The 20,695-nt window shown below is 40.3% G+C and overlaps 1 protein-coding gene and 1 long non-coding RNA gene across 2 annotated transcripts in view; one reads left to right on the top strand and one right to left on the bottom strand.

Annotated features, from left to right (window-relative positions):
• LOC122179409 overlaps nt 1–20,695 on the bottom strand; it is a 67,555-nt gene that overhangs the window by 18,386 nt on the left and 28,474 nt on the right. The window lies entirely within an intron of this gene.
• LOC122179406 (ovalbumin-related protein Y) lies at nt 4,276–8,360 on the top strand. The gene is made up of 7 exons (XM_042870253.1): nt 4,276–4,443; nt 4,991–5,041; nt 5,389–5,517; nt 6,365–6,482; nt 6,704–6,846; nt 6,928–7,083; nt 7,959–8,360. The coding sequence occupies exons 1-7, from the start codon at nt 4,276–4,278 to the stop codon at nt 8,358–8,360; spliced, it is 1,167 nt and encodes a 388-aa protein (XP_042726187.1).

The raw sequence follows: 20,695 nt of genomic DNA, 5'->3' as shown, positions 1-20,695 counted from the left end.
ACTCACTTTAGATTAACCATTCATTTGACAGAAAGAAAAAGTCCAACAGCAATAGCAGGGATGTGTATTAACAACTTCTGGAGGAATCTGCTGCCCCTTTTCTATCTCAAAACAAAAATATTCCTCTCAGCGCTGAGTATATTTAACTCAGAGATATTTTGAAAGCCATATAATTACTAACAGCATTACTGCTCTGAATTCGCTGTTATGACACAATTGTAGTATCTTTGTAGATCCTGAGTTGTAGGCTGTCTGTGATGACCCAAGCACATGATTCAGGAAAATGGCACACAAATGCTCATGGGGCTCTTCTACAGCAAGCTGTAGCACGCTGCTAGACAGTTTGATAGTAAAAAGATTTAAGGCATGCTTAAAAGGTAGAAGTGACACAGTACAACTTGTTGGATAATCCTTTGACTTTTGAGCTGTCAAGTACACAACAACGGACCACAGCACTGAGTGTTAAAGACTGAACAAAAAACAGCCTTAAGCAAAAAAGGGAGAAGGGGCAGCAGCCACAGAAACATCCTGCAGTGTGGGGAGTGCTCTAAATTGTGTGATTAAAGATATTCACCATGAACAGACACATTCAGTCAGTTGATATGTCTTTCCACCAGCACAGATATCATCTTCAGCAAAATGGAACTCACAGCAGTCATAATTTAAGTACTGTTCAAGCAAGAGAATGGCTCGCTCCCTTTATAACAGATTTGATGTAATTGGCTACCAATATGAGTTAAGGCCAAACAATCCTTACTCAAAAGTATTGCTGTTGCATAGCAATGTCTGTACCAGACTGGACTGGGTTATAGATGGTACCATGTAACATTAGTTGTACTTAAATGTATCAGACAGACAGAGTTCTTCATTATTAGTATTGCTCTAGTATGTTCAGCTGAACAAGACTAACTATTAGGCAGAAAGGTATGGACTATTCAGAGGCTTTCCACTTGCACAGAAAACTAGAAGGATTTTCTCCAGAAAGCATAATTTGTTCTAGACAATTTCAGAGGCATTTTGTCTATTGACTTTGGAGTTCTGTTTTAAAATCACAGCATACTCAGAGGTCAAAGTAGTTTGTTTGCTGCCCATTCTTTTATTTCAAAGGATTTATGAGATTGCTTTATGCTTGCTATTGTATATTATGACTGTCCTGCAGACCATGAATGTTTCACCTGATGTGCCATGAAGTTACTTGTGGGCAATCTGTAAAAATGTTCTTTGAATGTACAAAAGACACATTTTGAAACTCACATGTGACGCTGTGACCTGGTTGAAAAGAGCAACTTGAAACAACATTCTAAATTGTAGCAGTGAGTTTGAATGCTTTCCTTGTAGCTTCTGACTCGAGTCTGAATATCCTAATACCTGAATTTAAAAAGCAACAGAAGTCTCTTCTTTGCTCAACCTCTTTTGCCACAATACATCTTTCTTCAGTTCCATATTTTTTTTTAAATACAGACGCTCTGAATATTGCTTTCAAAATTAATTTGTATTTATACAATATGCTTATTGATAGTTTTCTACTGACAATCTGCACAGACCATGTTGGCACACAAGTTCCCTGAGTCAGACTGCTCTAGTAATGCTAGACTGCTCTACAAAATGCTTTATTTTTTGCAATTCAGGTTTAAGTGGCACCAGGCACAAGAACTAGACAATTACATACAAGTTTTCACTATAGGTGTTCCTATTCACTGCAGTGGAGTTGGACTCAACGGTCTTCAAGAGCCCCTTAACTAAAATGATTCTTCGATTCTGTGAATTTATGAAAAGTTGCAGTAAGTACAGGGTGGGCACAGAACAGCAAGCAGTCCTGCATGTACTGCATTTTTATATTCTCAGAATGGTGACTGCTAGAGGGGTCTGGAGTGTCAGTACTCGTTACGTCAGTACTCATTATAGAGAAAAGAAAAAAAAAAGAAAATTAGCTTAGAATTCCTTAGAGACACTGTGCATAACTTAATATCACACATTTTTTTTGCTTTGTTTTCACTATCCATGCCACGGCATTTGCTTCTGTACTCGAGTCATACTCAGTACTCAAATTTCAACGAACAGCTTTTATATTTTTGTTTCAGTCTTTGCAGTATGCTCCATCCTTTTCTCCAAGGTGCCACATGATATCCTTCATTTCATTTAAGGATTTCTTTCTTTCTTTCCCTCTTTCATTCTCTCTTTCTTAACCTTTTCCTTTCTCTCTTATTTCTTTTTTTCTTTTTTTCCCTTTTATCCTTCCTTCCTTCCTTCCTTCCTTCCTTCCTGCCTGCCTGCCTTCCTGCCTTCCTGCCTTCCTTCCTTTCCTGCCTTCCTGCCTGCCTTTCTGCCTGCCTTCCTTCCTTCCTGCCTGCCTTCCTGACTGCCTTCCTGCCTGCCTTCCTTCCTGCCTTCCTGCCTTCCTCCCTTTCCTTCCTTTCCTTCCTTGTCTTTCTTTCCTTCCAACTTTTTCCTTCCTTCCTTCCTTCCTTCCTTCCTTCCTTCCTTCCTTCCTTCCTTCCTTCCTTCCTTCCTTCCTTCCTTCCTTCCTTCCTTCCTTTTCTTTCTTCTCTTTCTTCTCTTTCTTCTCTTTCTTCTCTTTCTTCTCTTTCCCTCTTTCCCTCTTTCCCTCTTTCTTTCCCTCTTTCTTTTTTTTTTTTCTTTTTTGGTACCTAATGAACCTCAACCAAATAAAAGTTTGTTTCTGACATTGAGTTCCATCCATCATTTGGTTTGGTAAACACAGAACAGGCAGCCTGGGGCGTGTCATGACATTACACAGGATATATTTCAAGGAGTTCTACAAGGCTGTACCACGTACAGCTGAGAAGCTGTACTCTTATCATCACACGTGAAGCTGATAAGGTAAGCATTTATTTTGGTTATGATTGATGTTCTAAACCTTTTTTTATTAATCATCATAAAACTTACAAAAATGTTGATGGAACGTCATGTTTGTGGTTTGTGATCAAGAACAGTCAAGAAACAAACGATTAAAGGATGACTTGTTAAAAAATCTATTCTCACCTTCACATGTGTGATCTGCATTACTGTACTGTTTCACAGCCTGCCAGGTATGAAGTCGAAGTATTTGTATGAAGTAAAGCTTAGTAAATCACAGACGTGATTAAATTAAGAGAGAGATGGAACACATGAATGTACTGATTCCACACAATGAAACATTTGGCAGAATATCTTGGATTTCCCCTGCACTTGGAAAATTCTGCCCTAGGAAGATTCTCTCTGCTTGTGACAAAATGGGAAGATGCAAATAGTATAAACACCTTACTGCTGCACTTGGCTTTACAACACTGTTGTCTATTCTATGTTGTCTTCTTTACTAAAGAGGTTTTTTTTCCTTCACTGTTAGATAAAATGCTACGTGCTGAAACTTCAGGGAAAATTTCACAAGAATGTCAGAAAAAAAGGCAGAAAAAATGTTTAAATACTGAAGATGTGAAGTATCTGCAAATGAAACAAGACTAAACAATTGCTGTTTTATTAAAAGGTGGATTTTATGAAAAAGGTGCCAATAAAATTAAAGAACAATTTTTGAAAAGTGAGGTATAATTAAGTCAACCTAGAATGGAACATGTACTAGTTAATAGACATTTGTCATAAAGCAGATGAGTTTGGTAAATCATTATCTCTTTCTATCACTGTGCTTCCATTCCCCTAATCGATTTTTAAGAAGAAAGTAACGATGAGGTTTGAGACCTCTGATAAAGTGGTTGGTATAAGAATCCAGCTTCCATTTACATGCAGGTAGAGTAAATCCAGTAAAAACTCGTGGCATTTTTCCACACCTACCGACTTTATATTGTCAGTAACTGCTGTTTGGATCACAGAGGGCTGATCTATTAACAGGCCTTAAAAGTGATGTTAAAAACTACAGTGAAGAACCTGGTCTGCAGCCTCAGATGAATGAAGGCTTAGAACAAGCCTCTGTGTGTTTTCTTTTCTGTACAAGATGAGAAATGATTGTCAATAAGCTTCTTTCAAGGCAAGTCTTTGCAATATTTTCAACACAGTACACATGTACAGAGGATAACTCAAATTTCAAATAAAACAGTCACCAGCCTACACACAACTGGTAGCTATACAGGATTTTGATTGCTCACAAATCCAAGAACATATTTGCCTTTTAAATCCACACTAATCTGCCTTTTAAATCCACACTACTGAATTCTACTTACTGAAAATAAGCTGTGCACTGTATACAAAGGTTCAAGTGCACTGACTTCCTTGCAATACAACTAATACATTTTAATGTTTGCTTTAGACAACGCCGATTTCAGAATGGATTCCATCAGCGTAACAAATACAAAATTTTGTTTCGATGTTTTCAACGAGATGAAAGTCCATCATGTCAATGAGAACATCTTGTATTCCCCTCTGAGCATCCTTACAGCCCTGGCCATGGTCTATTTGGGGGCAAGAGGTAACACTGAATCTCAGATGAAGAAGGTGAGTTACTTACACTGGTGTAACATGGACAGTGGACTCTAGTTCTGCTTGTTATTCCTTCTAAGTAATAACACTTTATCTACTCATGAGGCTCTCACATGTTTTAATTCACTGGATGGATCATAGTCAGGGAATTGTATTATTTTTTTCTAAATTCTGACATCTTCTACATAATCTATTTTTTCTATATTTTTTATTTTTATATTAAAAAGACAAAACCCTGGGAAAATAAGGAAGAGAGAGAACATTATTCGCAGTGCATAATACACAAATAAGTTAACCTACAGATGCTCACTGAAAAAAATATAACCTAAGCAAATAGGGCTATTTCCAATTTCTCAGAAGGTGACATGAAGTGTGCACCAGCTGCAAGCTCACTTGCAGCCTTTTAGTTCATCTAATCTAGCATTTGTTGTGGGCTTGTTTTTTTTTTTTTGTTTCTGTTTTTGAGCCAACAGCTCTACTCCGAACATCACATGTAAATTTTAAATGTATAACATTTTTGGTCATGCTTGTGTTTTTTTCTCACTGGCATTTTCTCTTGCAGGCTCTTCATTTTGATAGCATTACAGGAGCTGGAAGCACCACTGACTCTCAGGTAAAGACATAACTTCTCTCCTTTTGCTCCTATTTTCTCCTCAGAACAAAACTAGAACTATTCTGCCTCTGTTCCAAGCAGTTTCAGACTGTCAAAAGTGATGGTAATGCTCTCAAACCAAGCAGATCTGTGGAGGGAGGAAAAGTGGGTCTAACTCATGCTTGTTGAAAGCCAGGGAAACTGACTTGGAGATTGGTTTATTTATCTGCTTAATGCATCATCAGCCCAGGTCTGTGGGTAAATTCCACTATGGCCTGTTATTGATGGGGACAGTCCTTTGGGTCTGATTTGATAGACAAGGAGAAGCTAATCTGACATATCATCTTGTTTCCCTGTCATCACCTCAGTGTGGCTCTTCTGAATACATCCACAATTTGTTCAAGGACTTTCTCTCAGAAATCACCAGGCCAAATGCTACATACTCACTCGAGATTGCTCACAAACTCTACGTTGACAAAACATTTGCAGTTCTTCCGGTGAGTTGAAGTGTGACTTAACCTTACTGAGATTGCCCACTGGGCTCGTCTGGGACTCAGCACTTCTGTGAGCCACAGTGGGAATTGGTTTGGGCCACAGAATGAGTCCAAACCTTTATGTGGCTTTTAGGAGGAGGCCAGGCAATAGCATAAGGGCTCTGGAGATACTCAAGACCCATCTGGATGCTTTCCTGTGCAACCTATTGTAGGGAACCCCTGCAGGAGGGTGGAATTGATGATCTACAGAGATCCCTTCCAGCTCCTGAGATTCTGCGACTCTGCAATACACGCCCATGCAGCAATTGCTACAGGGAGCAATCAGAATTGCTGTTCATTCATTAAAAAAAGGTCTTTTAATGAAAAAGGTGATTTGTAAGGGAAGAAAATGACTTGAAAGCGTGAGGACTGAAACTGACTAAAATATTTTGTTCATCTTTTTTAAAGCTACACATAAAATATCTCACTTCAAGAAAGTTTTAGTTTTGAAATAAAAAAATAGGAATGTAAGAATACAGAATTCAAAAGAAAAGGTGGGCATGAAGATGAGGAAATGAGTATTGTCTGTCTTCAATAATGTTTGCCGAACAGAAGGTTTTATGGTAAAATAAAGAAACTATTTCAAAATTCTAACTTGGAATCCTGTTTGAAGACAAAAGTGACAAATCTAAATATGTGAAATGTCCTTGTCCAGCTTTAAGATTCAGTTACAGCAAGAGAGCTGTTTGACTTGTTCAAGAGTAGGGATAGAAGTTTCTTTTAACCATCATTCTCCATTTCATTAATTTTGCATTTCACGTTCTTCTATTTTAAAGTTCTTAACAGTCAAACACAATTTGTCTGCTTACAGGAATACTTAAATTGTGCAAGGAAGTTCTACACAGGAGGAGTGGAAGAAGTTAACTTCAGAACAGCTGCTGAAGAAGCAAGGCAGCTCATAAACTCCTGGGTGGAAAAAGAGACAAATGGTAAGAACTAAAAAATAACTGACATTTATTCCTACCGACCATAATCTATACCCTTGTCTTCCTCTCTTCAAAATGTCTAGAAAAGGCAGACCAAGGAACAGCACTTGATTATTGCCGTGAAAGCAATCTCCCACAGAACTCACCATGCCCTCCATTGCAGACATTCATGCAAACCAGACAGGCTATGCCTAATCGCTCACTGCTTTGCTTCCTTTTCACAGGACAGATCAAAGATTTGCTTGTATCAAGCTCCATTGATTTTGGTACAATGATGGTCTTTATTAACACCATTTACTTCAAAGGGATATGGAAGACAGCATTTAATACAGAAGACACTCAGGAAATGCCCTTCAGAATGACAAAGGTAGGGACATGGGCACTGCAACTGGAAAAATTCAAGAAAAATTGCTCCCTGCTCACATTGTCTTGTGCTTCTGTTTCGCAGCAAGAAAGCAAACCCGTGCAAATGATGTGTCTGAACAATACCTTTAATGTGGCCACACTGCCTGCAGAGAAAATGAGGATCCTGGAGCTCCCATACGCCAGCGGAGAGCTGAGCATGTTGGTGCTGTTGCCTGATGAGGTTTCTGGCCTGGAGCGGGTACGGCCCTGGCAGGGGAAGGCCACTAGTTCTGAGCTGAATGGGAGCTGGCTGCCTTCAGACCTTAGGCTGTCCTCTCACCCCCTGGCTGTGCTGTGCTGCCCAGGCAGGAGAGCACAACAGTGGCCCAGGCGCTTCCAGGTGCTCAGGCAGAGGTTGGCCTCTAAGGAGAGCCTTGGCCTTGATGTTATTAAATAAAGAGTGTAGCTAACAAAAAACAAAGGGCTGCTGCAGTCCTGCAGGAAGGGATGTTGGTATATGCAGTTATCTCCATCAGGTACTAGAGACAGATATGTTAGCTGGATTTTTTTTTTCCTTTGAAGACATTTCAATTTCCATAGACCAAGTAATGCTCACACACTATTATCAAGTCACAGGGACCAATTATTCTGTTGATGACCATTAACAGATTTTTTTCACAAGAGTCACCCCTACAAATAATTCAATTCAATTTTTTTTTTTTTTTTTGTAAATGCGAGGGATATTTTAAAAGATCTTTTCTCATTGAATTAGAAAAAATATAACAAGTACAGAAAACAAACAGCATTTCTGAAAAGTTAGCTGCAAACATCTGCAAATATCTGCAAATGAGCACAAATTTGATTTGACATCATCAAAACCTGATTTTTCAGAAGGGCATCTGATCTGTTGGAAAAATTTTCAGATGACAAAGTTTTGGAGAACTTCATCAAGACAGATGATATGTAGGCTATAGTCAGGAGAAAGCATAAAGGATAAACAAATAGATTTACGCTTGTGTCACTCCTGTTGTGCACACAAATAAATGAAAAAAATAGTAACAAGTGGTATTAATACACTTGTTATGGCCACTGTGTTCTTGCCTTCTGTATTTCATTCTATCCCTCTCTTTGCAGATTGAGAAGACAATTAACTTTGAAAAACTCAGAGAGTGGACTAGTACCAATGCAATGGAAAAGAAGAGCATGAAAGTGTACCTGCCCCGCATGAAGATTGAGGAAAAATATAACCTCACATCTATATTAATGGCCTTGGGGATGACTGACCTGTTCAGCCGTTCAGCCAACCTGACCGGCATCTCTTCAGTAGATAACCTGATGATCTCTGATGCTGTCCATGGGGCGTTCATGGAAGTCAATGAAGAGGGCACTGAGGCGGCAGGTGCAACAGGGGCAATTGGAAACATCAAGCATTCCCTTGAGTTAGAAGAGTTTAGGGCTGACCACCCATTCCTCTTCTTGATCAGATTCAACCCAACCAATGTTATTCTATTCTTTGGTAGATATTGGTCTCCCTAAAGAGAGAAAGAGCTGAAATAATGCTTACCTTCCCCTCAGAAATCAAACCTCTTTACTGTAGTATTGTAACATAATTTCAATGCAATATTTTATCCAAGTGGAAAGCCTTCAATATCTAAGGAGATATTCTTAAAGAAGCATGTGAAATTTCAGATCTTTATGTGCAGGAATTTATTCTCAGCTTACATTCAGGATTCATATCTAAGGTGTATATGTTTCCAATATGCTTGAATAACTTGGGAAACAAGGCCAGTGCTTTGTTTTTTTGTGTGTGTGTGTGAAGTCCTGCCATTGTTATTGAGAATCTGGTTTCTCTATAGAAGTTCTCTGAAATGAACACAGCTTTCAGGAAAATCCTGGTCCTTTCCATTGAATTGGCTGGGCAATCATTCTTGGCAATCATCCTTGTCATGCCTGGACAATTTGCAGATGAAATTTTTAACTTCAGCAGACCATTTGTCTTATTTGGACTTATTTGTGCTGCAAATACTTTAAGGCTGTGTAACTTTTTTTCTGAGGGAGCATACAGAAAGTCTACCATTTCTTCTTAAATCATCTCCAAACAAAACATCTTCCTGATTGATATTATTTCCCGTTTTCATCCCAGTGATATGTCACTGATTTTGTGAATGCTAATTAATGGTCTTTCTATTTATTCTAATAAAAGCTTCGCAAACAAAACATGTCATCATCTATTCTGGGTTACTGTACTACACAACCTGAAAAATATGATATAGTGGGTAATAATTATTGACAGAAGTGATTAAGCTGGAAAATGGATTCTATTTTCACAACCAGAATGTACCCATATATGAGGTCACTAAATATTTTAAGATTTTTTTTGTAACTGGGTTTAATCAAGGTTAAACCCTATAGCTCCTATTCTTAAATTGAGCTTCTCACAATACAGCATATCAAATAACAAAATTCTTTGAACTTACTGTATTTCCAGAGAACTTTTACAGAAATCCTCTAAGGATCCTCAGCAAATACATCAATGTGATGCACACAAGATAGAACTTTACAAATATGAGAGAAGTATTAAAAGGCAGACTGCTTCAGCTTTCCCATGCTGACAAGAATCACATGAAGAAATCTTTCTATTGCCTAATGTGACAATCCTCTGCTATTTCACAGTCTTTAGAGGAAAGGCTCTTTAGGTTATATTTTATCCAATTATAATGGTTACCGGTGTTAATAACAGAGTTTTTTGCTGGGATACACATGCAGAATTGCAAATTACGGTATTAATACTGAAAAAATACTGATACTTCAGTACTTCAGAGCTGCCTCAAACACGTGCCATGTCAGCACTAACTGTAACTTGAAATGATGATGTTAGCAGCAGTGAAACACATTTCATACCCATTACAAATGGGAGAAATGCGATTACTGGTTCTTCTCAAGAGGGTCAGAAAGGATTAGCTACAGTTTGCACTGTAGGATTCAAGCAAAAAAGAAGTATTTCAAGAACTACAAAATTTCAAGTTTTTGACAAGCAGTCAATAAAGTTTTGCTACAACTAAAACCAAACAAACTAACAAATGGCAAAGGAAAAAAGGCAGGACTGGTAAAATATTGTCCTGAGCAGCAGAGTGTGTAAGGTTACTAAGCAGTTATATGGAACTGAAATACACAGGTATGTCACTCTGCACTTTCTGGGTACAATAACAGTAAAGTATCCACATTTGCTATGGAAGTATTTAATACATAGCGTGAACTAAAAAAAAGCAACTATCCAATTGTTTGATCTTTTCAAAGCAAAAGATGAAGAAAATCAGGGCAGAAATGATGAATTCCCAAAACTATACACAAGAGGGTATCCAAGGCACAGAGTCCACCTAATGTCTTAAATGGGAAATGGAAGCATTTGACTTGTTTTAAAAAGGCCATTAAGTGTCACTAAGGATAAAAAATGATGTTTATCGACTTTCAGAAAGAGCAGGGCACTACAAAGGTGCCTCTGAGCTCTAAAGCCCAGCATGGGATAAGAGAAATGAATCCCAAGTCCAGGTATTGTCCAGTAGTCCTTTTTGTTCCCTGATACCATGACTGAAGTTGTTATGTGAAGACATCGCCTTCTGTCTTCACTTCACCTCATATCGTCTCAGTACTGTGTGCTTAGAGATGCAGCGCTTCTAGTGGTCCATGGAATGAAAACAGCCAGGTGCAATCACACTCTTTTGAATGCCTCATGAGAAATGCTCTCTGAACTAAGTGTACCTTTCCCTCTCACATCATCTGTAGAAGGAACCATCACAGAATCATTTGGAGACCATCTGAGTCTATTCTGCACTTCTCTGCACGTTTGGCTATCTTCTTTTAAGCAAACCAAATCTATGGCTGAAGTTACAAGACTCCGCATGTGGTGTCATAGTCACCAGAGGAAGAGCAGTCAAGAGAATATCCTGGTTCAGAGCTACTCTGGGCTCTCAAAAGTTACCTGGAAAAGCACAGCATATTGAACTAGACCTTGGTGGTTTTTTTCCAACCTTTATGATTCTATGAAATATTGATTGGATGTGGAGCAGTTTATTTGCTGTTTCCTGTGGCTCATGATCTAAGATTCTTCAGTCTGGAAAATAAACTGCAAAGATGACTGTTGAGGAGCAGCAAGTGTCAGTCTGCTCAGCAAGGGAAGGAGACCGAGGGCCACAAGTGACAGTAGGGCTAGAAGGGCCTGATAAGGGATTAAGTGCTACATTTCCCAATACTATAGCCATAGATCAGTGATTCCCAACCAAATATGTAGTGGTGAGGTAGGCCAAAGATCAAACCAGAAGGTTAAACCCATGTATACGGCCCCAGAATGGCAACAGGTGATGATGCCTCTGGCACATTCTTTATCTTGAAGAAAAACAGCATGGATCCATATAAACACATTCTTGCTCAACAGTGTTGCTTACTTCTATGAATGTCCTGGCAAAACACATAGACCACAATGCCAGCGAACCTCTGTATGGATGGGATCTGTGCAATCTGCCATGACTAAAGCTCTGTCCAAAATTACACAACTTAGGGTGTCCAGCTTCTGACGGGATGTGAAAAATTATCTGTGCTATGTCCTTTTCCCTTCTTGTGTTAGCTCCAGTAAACTGTATTTTAACCAATACCTTACAGTTTCTGAGTGTCTTCTTTACTGCATCCAAAGGGTATCTTATGAATTACAGGGTCCTCCAGTACAATGAGATTCTTGGCCCGATGCAGGCAAGCAAAGTACCTTGGGCAAGGGTCACAATCAAGATACTTAGTTTAATGCTTCTCCCAACTGATGAGATGCTAAAATCTTACATGATTTTAAAAGGAAACTGGACAAAACTGCGGAAGAGATATCCACTGACAAATATTAAATACATAGAAAATAAAATCAGCTATAGAAGTCATGAAAAAGGAAATAGTGTTAGAACTCTGAGGGCAAGAGTAAGCCCTAATAGGGGCTTAATAGTCTTAATAGCAATGACAAGCCTCACTGGAGGAGCTCTCCCATATATGTTGTTCTCATGGGCCCAGGAATCTGTACTGGAAATTGGCACAGTTTGGATATCAGGGGTGATCTTTGATAGACAAAGCCCTGAACTGTCCTGGGTCAGCTGCAGGTGTCTCTATAATGGATGAAAACAACTCACTGTGCACCAGATTTTCAGCTAGTAAGAAAAGGACATTGCATCTCTACTCAAACACAGAATCATAGAATCATAGAATCACTCAGGTTGGAAAAGACCTTAAAGACCATCAAGTCCAACCACAACATAACCATACTACCCTAACTAACAACCCTCCACTAAATCATGTCCCTGAGCACCACATCCAAACAGTTTTTAAACACATCCAGAGATGATGACTCAACCACCACCCTGGGGAGCCTATTCCAGTGCTTAACAATCCTTTCTGTAAAGAATTTTTTCCTGATATCCAGCCTAAGCTTACCCTGGCACATCTTAAGGCCAAATTTAATTAGAAAATGTAGCAGCACTGCAGTGTAGCAAATGTAATTAAGAAAAGGTGGTATCTGCTAAGGACAGAGGACATGCAAGTAGACCCAAAAAATAAAAACTTTAGAAACACAAAAAGGGGACATATGAGAGGTATGTTTGGAGAAACAAAATAAAAGAGATATTTGGAAGTAGATGTTGGGAGCACAGATAAAGACACACTCCTGGGAGGAGGCGCTCCATGCCAGAGGGCATATGTCTAAGGCACTGCAGCCATGGGCAACCAACACAGGCCAGAGTCACCCGGGTAGGACTGTATTCTGCAGGAAGCTAACACTGGAGTAGGGACAGCCCTAAAGAACTGCAGCCCAGAGAGCACACTAGAGCAGAGGAATCTAGTAAGCAGCAACCACTGGCAGACAGAAACGTTTATATAGATTATATACCGACCCCAGGCTATTACACTGCCTACTGCATCACTGAAAGGACTGGGAAGAAGAGAGTGCAACAAGGAAACTGAAACTAGGAGGAAGGGAAGGAGAAACGATGAACTGAAGCTGGGGAAAAGGGGGATTAAAGATTTAAGTGTTTATTCCACAGTTTGCTGCATTGTTTTTTGTCAATTCCTGAATCAGCAGTTTTTATGTTAATCAGCAACAAATTACATAACACTCCCCAAGTCAAGACTGTTACCTACAACAGAAGCTCAGTTCAGCTGAACCTTAGTCTTTTGGTCCCTCCTTAAGGAATGCTGTATGTGTGTCTCTCTCCAGGCCCACTCACAATTGACCTCAGACCCAAACTTCTACTGAATCTCCAGTACCACCTCTTTTGCTCCTAAGTAGATAACAAAGCCCTGAGTGCTTTGCTTTAAGTGCCATTACCAACCACACCTGGAGCCTTTACCCACCCCTACAGACCCACATCCTCTATTGAAGCTCTGCCCTGAACCTTCACTTCTTTCTTGTGCTATGTTAGATGTACTAGCATGATGTGTACTATCATGGTGTGTACTAGTCTCCAGTTCAAACACAGCTGTGTCCATACCTGGCCAAGGACTCCTACTGTGACCTGAGCTGTGCCCTGCTGCTAAGGACCTGCTGGGTGATTGCTGGACTGGAACCTAATCTTGACCTAAGAAATGATTTCTTGGCCTGACTATGGACGTGCCCTGTGATATGATACTGCCTTGTGATTTGGACTCTTGTTTGCAGCTGTGCAAGGACCCCAGTCTCTGGCCACCCAGAACCTTGTCACTACCAAACTTGCTGAGGGACTGGCCTTGCTCTGGGTTCTGATCTCTGGACAGTACTCACCCTTTATTCAGCCCAGGCTCCTGATTAAGCCCCTTTCTACCCTGCCAGGCTCTCCTCTGCATCCCTAGCAGGGCTCCTCACAACAGTGTGACCCCCCCTTACTCAGGTCAGGGCCACTTGTGCCATGTTCCTTTCCTTTCTTCTGTTCATGCCTTGGCTTTAGAGCAGCTCTCTAAAGTAAGCCTCTCCTGAGCCCAGGTCTCTGTAAGGGGAAAGGATGCACTTTGCTCAGAAGGATGGGAGGATGCTTCTGAGCTCTGAAGGCACTCACCTCCCATGAGGTATCCCATACGCAGGATCACAATTCAGTCTGCTGGAATATCATCAACTCCTGCTGGAGTGAGGCCATAGCAAGACCAGCATCCACCTTCCCACAGCCCTGTCCTGCCCAGATATTGGGCCTGCTGATCTCAGCTCGCTTCCCAGCTTGACCTCAGCCCTGCCCTGTCTCTATGGTCCCACCTGGTCAGCAAGTTTTTGGTAGTGCGCAAGCCGCAAGGGTGGTCTTTATGAAAAGAAACTTCCATATGTCAGATCAAAGCCAGTTTCACACAGCTCCCAAAAGGACCTGCCGCTGGACAGAGTAAAGCCATGAGTGATACTGGTTGCACCTCTGTAAGAGCAGATTGAAGAAGGAGGAAAACTGCAGCAGCCACTGGGAGAGGGAGTGAGAAAATGGAGAAACAATCCTGCAGACCATAATGTCAGTACAGAAGGAGGGCTATTGGCATCTAGCTAATTTTCCACCCACACATGTCTGCTGCCTCAGTCTACGTCTCTCCTGTCTTGTTACAAGAATAATTTGGGAGATCATATTGAAGGCCTTAATAAAGTCAAGGCATATGATATCCTCTGCTTTGCCTTTGTTTCTAGAATAAGCCATTCATTATAGAAGATGAAAATGCTGGTCAGCAGAGATCTGTCCTTCATAAATCTATGCTACCTTTTCTTATCACCTTAATTCCTTCATATGCCTTGAGACACCCAAGGAAGGCCTTCTAGCCTAGGACTTCTAGCTCTATGGATGAGACTTGCATCACATGTCATGCCTTGACTGGAGGTCTGCCCAATACTGAACAGCTTGGTTTTCCCCAAGGGAATGTAAGATTACTGATACTACTCTCTCTTTATGTTAGCTACAATAAGTGGTACATTAAGCAATAGATCTAAGTAACTTTCTTACAAGCATCATAGTGAACAAATGCACTTTTCAATAACTACAGAGAACTGCAATCTCTTCGGTTCTCCTCCTTCCCCTTTCTGAAAATGTGTCCTTTTTTTTTCAGATTAGAAACCTTCCTCAACCACTCCGACTATTCTTTGGACTTTGTTTTGTTCTTCCTCCTAAATAGGCTTTATTATTTTCCTAAGTGAAAGGCTTTGCATGTAGGTGAGGCTACAACTCATTCAGTAACAATGAGGAAGACTGTCAGATTTTGGGGAAAATTCTCCCACCCAACCTTTTGCTAGCCAGTAGGATGTAATCATTGAATGTCATGCCATGAAGACAACACCAACGTCAGATCAAATATCTACAGGAAGTTTTAAGAAATCATCGTCTGCAAAACGAAGGCTAAATGAAATCAAAATGAATGCGAGGTCTGGTAAGAGACCTAATGAGAATTAAGAGCAAAGACAAATAGTTTTTCACAGTCTTGTCATAGTCTGTCAAAAACCAAGGCAGCACAGCAGGCAACAATATTATTCTCTTCAGAATGGCACAGCACTGCTGCAGAAAGATACCAGGTGGACTATGAACTCACATCCAAAGGAGCTTGACCAGTCACCTGATTTTCTTCAGACAGGGGAATCAACACAATCCCACAAAACAGGTGAGAGAGGAACCATCACTGATGGCTACAGCACCAACATTAGACATTCACCTGAGCAAAATGATTTCTCTCTCCATGAATGGTTACTTCTTTCCCTCACAAAAAGGTAATTTCCACGCTCACAATGTGCAACAAAGACAAACAGAGAACAGTTAATGTTCTCCTTCCTAATATCAAAATTGTAGAGCAAAGAGGAGAACAAAATCTAAAGTTCTGAGTAGGTTTTAGTGACTGGATAAGAGGCTTTGACCTGTGAGCTCACCTGGACTTCATATCCTTTTGTATAAAAGTGCTTTTATTATTTTCAGGTCTTTGAGACTGTTGGTTTAGGGATAGGCCCACAATGAAATGCCTGGCAGAAGAAAGAGCAGGACAGCCCTAGCTGACCTTCTCTTGGGACAAGCATTGTCAAACAATCTGTGACAAAACTATTTGTACTGCTTTGCACAGCTGTGCCGGGCAGGGCAATCCATTACCATCTATCTCAGGTAGCCTTCTAACTGCAAGAAGATTGCAGCTTACTCTCTCTAGACCCCAGGTCCAACCAACTATGCAGGTATGCTGACAATGCTATGCTGACAGCCTGTTCTAATCAAGATATCATTTGTTCATGGACAATTTCTGTTGCTTATGCCTGGCCTTCCATTGAAAAAGAGAGTAGTATATTTTTTGTATCTGACAGAGAAGCAGAAATTCTCATCCTCCACACCTCATGTTGTTTTAAACCACAGACTACTTCTTGGAGAGAAAAAATGGCTTTTATAAGACTCCCAGAACAAAGCTCTGCAAGTCAAATGCATACAAAACTGTTCTGTAGGTCTGGAATCAGGATACTGTGGAAGTCAAAAAGAGCAGCTTTAAAAAAACATTTGGAATCATTCTCATTCTATATTTGCAGCACAATGGTATGACAGTGATAACTGACATAACTGCATTGATTTCTTTGATATTTTTTAGCTCTTAAAGTACACAATGTTAGTGAAAAGCTGGGCACATGACTCAGGTCTTACAGGTATGTAAGGCCACCGGTTGGAGGCCTGTAACTAGCGGTGTTCCTCAGGGGTCTGTGCTGGGTCCGGTCTTGTTCAACATCTTCATCAATGACCTTGATGAGGGGATAATGGCCACCCTCAGCAAGTTTGCCGATGATACGAAGTTGGGAGGATTGGCTGACACGCCTGAAGGCTGTGTTGCCATTCAGCAAGACCTGGATAGGCTGGAGAGCTGGGCAGAAAAAAACCGGATGAGGTTTAACAAAAGCAAGTGTAGAGTCTTGCATCTGGGGAGGAATAATTCCATGCACCAGTACAGGTTGGGGGATGAGCTGCTGGAGGGGAGCTCTGCGGAAAGGGACCTGGGTGTCCTGGTGGATGACAGGTTGGCCATGAGCCAGCAGTGTGCCCTTGTGGCCAAAAAGGCCAATGGCTTACTGGGGTGCATTAAAAAGAGCGTGGCCAGCAGGTCAAAGGAGGTGATCCTCCCCCTCTACTCTGCCCTGGTAAGACCTCATCTGGAGTACTGCGTCCAGTTCTGGGCTCCCCAGTACAAAAAAGACAGGGATCTCTTGGAAAGAGTCCAGCGGAGGGCCACGAAGATGGTGAAGGGCCTGAAGCATCTCTGCTATGAAGAAAGGCTGAGTGAACTGGGTCTGTTCAGCCTTGAGAAAAGGAGACTGAGAGGGGACCTGATCCAGGTCTATAAATATCTAAGGTGTGGGGGGCAGAATGGCGAGACCAGACTCTTTTCAGTGGTGAGTGGAGACAGGACAAGGGGAAATGGCCAGAAACTGCAGCATAGGAAGTTCCGCACAAACATGCGCAAGAACTTCTTTACAGTGAGGTGACGGAGCACTGGAACAGGCTGCCCAGGGAGGTGGTGGAGTCTCCTTCTCTGGAGATGTTCAAGACCTGCCTGGATGCCTACCTGTGCTACCTGGTGTAGGGAACCTACTTTGGCAGGGGGGTTGGACTCGATGATCTCTGGAGGTCCCTTCCAACCCCTACAATTCTGTGATTCTGTGATTCTGTGATTCTGTAGTCCAGAAGACCTGGAGACCTTCACTACCACAATTTGAAGTGTAAATCCACTACAACTTCCTGAGCTACAGAAATGAAATGGGGACCCAGAAATGAAATGGGGACCCAGAAATGAAACGGGATACAAAAGAGGGAATGTGGCATTCAGTGCTCTGGCTCACTGGTACACCCAACCACTCGGTGAGAAACAGCCTGTTGTTACTCACTACTCTTAGGACAGATTACGGTGAATTGTTAATAAAAGCATTTCTTCGTAACATCCAAAGGAGGACATACACTAAATTATACTTTTATTCATTAATTATACATGCTTAATTGTATATGGCATGGTTGCTTTGGAAAAACCTTGTCCTTACTGACCATATCTGCTCTTTGCTAAGACAAAATGGCTGACAATTTTGGCCATGGTGGATACCTTCCCCCTTTTCCGTAGCATTAAGACAGAAGTTACTCTGGATCCTGTCTGACAAGTCAGACTTGATACCTTCAAGTATCTGGAAGTGTAATTTTCATGCTGGATGTCACTTCCAGAACCTCCCTATCTGGTAAGCAGTTCCCTGCCTTAGTAAGAGCCAAAACGGTCTCTCTTTTCCTTGTTATTTCACCAGGATATTGCAGTGTGACAGGACTACCTGAACACTGTCACTCTGCAAATTCCAATTATATATCTGGAATATCTATACACAAATTATTTGTGTTTGATCGACACCAGGTGATGGAAAAGTGCATCTGAGAAGACTCATTCCCAATCTCCTTTCTCCTTCAGCAGACTAATATATGTCTCATAGGTAGAAATAACATTTACTGAGTAGCACATCAATCATCATAAAAAGTAGGCAAAACAGCAGAAGTGATTAAAAACAAACTGAAACAAAAAAATCAGCTGTGTTGTAGATATCCAGCAAAAAATATCATTTGCACTACCATCTCGTCTTGCTCAAGTCCTCAAACTCAGCAAGAACGTAGATTTCTAGTATATTTATTTTCACAAAAGAAAGGAGAGAAACAAAAAGAAAATGGCACTGACCAAACTTCAACTAGTGGTATAGGAAAGTAATTCTTCTGCTTAACAGAGATTGCAGCAATCTCTTTGTATGTCCTGAAGAATTATGTTGTACTTTTTTCCCCCATTTTTAAATCAAACAGTGCTTTACAGAGGTCAGAATGCTTTCTTTACTATTTGTCAATTCTATTATTTCAATACAGAACAATAGCTTCTATAACTGAAATATATTTGCTATTGTATATTATGATTGTCCCTCGAACCATGAACACTTCTCCAGCTGAATTTCACAATTCCTCTGTCATCTGCCAGGCCATTAAGTTATTCATGGAAGATCTTTGAGGAACATTGCAAGTTTGTACCATAAACACATTTGGAATTATTATTTTGCTTTGTATGGAGCTGTTTTGCAGTTCCCTTAGAATAAAAGTTTGTTATAAAGCATTTACATCCATCAAAAGATGTATTTAAATATTCCAACTATAGAAAGTTTGTATCTGCTCTTCACTCTCATCTCAACTGGTTTCTTCATGTGCATGTTTCTTTGTTTCCTCTATTTTGTAAACAAAATAATAGGTCAAGTCTTGTTCTCACCTATCTCCTGTGTAGCATGGCTCAGATCCACGTTGTACAAACAAGAAGAATCAACTGAAACAGACTTCAAGTCTGTTTCAACAACCACAGTAATAAACAGACTAACTAATAATTGCTAATTATGTTTTCCATCTCTAAGGTTCCCACATTTTTCTGTTTAAGATCCTGTTATCTGGTTGTAACTGAAGCTCAGCGGAACATGAGCAGTATTTCCCAGTCTTCTCTCCCATCCAACAGTCCTGATGGATTAGCAGAACTGGCAGAAAACACTTTGTTACCCAGAATTAAAAACTAATATTTGCTCTCCCTTCAATCCAAAATGGATGTTTGGAAAATAAAATCTGACCCAATCCCATTAAATGATTTCTATGCATCAAAGGTCAAACTTCTGGACAGAACCTGTGGGTGGGTCCCAATTCAGGCTATATATTCCCCAGGGCTCAGCCAGTCTCTGTACATACAGCTGGAAAGCTGTATTGCCTTTAGTGCTCAAGCTCAAAAGGTAAGCAACTCTCTAGAATTACCCTCTCTCTATATTAGTTCTTGCTTGTGCCTAAACTTAAAAAAAATGAACAAGTATTGTGTTATGTATTGTATCTTTAGGGGTGAAATACCTGCATGATACCGGCCATGAAAACTTCTTACCTGTGTATGCATCCTGCACTATTTTATTATGTATAAAAGCTGTGTGTTTGTTTTCAGGAGGCTTATTCTTTATGCTTAAAATGTTTTGAATTTCAGAACATCTTATCCTGTCATTCACTACCTGATATTCTTTGCGGTTTGCTTGATTAACCTCTAGTCCTACAGAGTGCACCAAGAGCAGAGAGGGTTCTGAAAAACTTCTGGCTTTCACAGGTTATATAACACAGGAAAGCAATTAGATTCATGCTGATCCCAAAAGCTGTGCTTTATATAAGCACACTGGCTATACAGTACTTGTACAGTTCAGCTCTTTATAACAGAAACACAACAAGTATAAAGCTTCTATTGGTCTGTGTCATGAACAAGAATTCATTCAACAGCTCTGTTTTATAGTAGACATTGCTGTTTTATCATATCTGCATTTCTCTTCCGTCTGAATGTCATCCATAAAATTTAAATCCTCAGGAAGTTTATACTACAGTACACATACACATCTTTGAGAAAAGCAAGCATATCTGAAAGTGCAATAGGGCAAAATACGAATTACACGCATGTCTTTTTCCTAGACTTCATGATCTCATACAAATTACATCCCTTATCTATTCTTCCATCATTAAAACAAAGGTAAAAATACTTTTGAAGATCTACTTTTGATAGTAAGTAGTGTGCAATGAAGAGATATTTTTCTGCGCTTACTTATTTTTAGGAAATAAAATAAGAAATTCGACAAGGTTCTGCTTTCTTATATATCTGTCCAAACCCAGAGTAAGTCTACTGGAATTTGCTCTTTGAATTTCCAGCTTTGCAAGCCTACCGGATTGTATTTTCTTGTTTTGATCAGAAGTACTGAAATGTACCAATGAATTCTAGCTTTCACTGATTGAAAATATGCAGAGGAAACTGTTGTTTGGCTGCTTTTAAATGGTAAAGAGAAATCACACATAGATCTAAGGCTTCTGAGACAGTTTGCTACCCAA

The sequence above is a fragment of the Lagopus leucura genome, unplaced genomic scaffold (genome assembly GCF_019238085.1).
Source record: "Lagopus leucura isolate 7727_CA_CO unplaced genomic scaffold, USGS_WTPT01 Super-Scaffold_100002, whole genome shotgun sequence".
NCBI lineage: Eukaryota > Metazoa > Chordata > Aves > Galliformes > Phasianidae > Lagopus > Lagopus leucura.
Note: the sequence above shows the minus strand (reverse complement) of the source record. Positions and strands in the feature narration are given on the sequence as shown.

Coding starts and splice junctions, on each gene's coding strand:
- LOC122179406 (XM_042870253.1), top strand. CDS start 4,276: ATGGATTCCATCAGCGTAACAAATACAAAATTTTGTTTCGATGTTTTC. Junction 5,042..5,388: donor GAAGCACCACTGACTCTCAG/GTAAAGACATAA, acceptor TCATCACCTCAG/TGTGGCTCTTCTGAATACAT. Junction 7,084..7,958: donor AGGTTTCTGGCCTGGAGCGG/GTACGGCCCTGG, acceptor CTCTCTTTGCAG/ATTGAGAAGACAATTAACTT.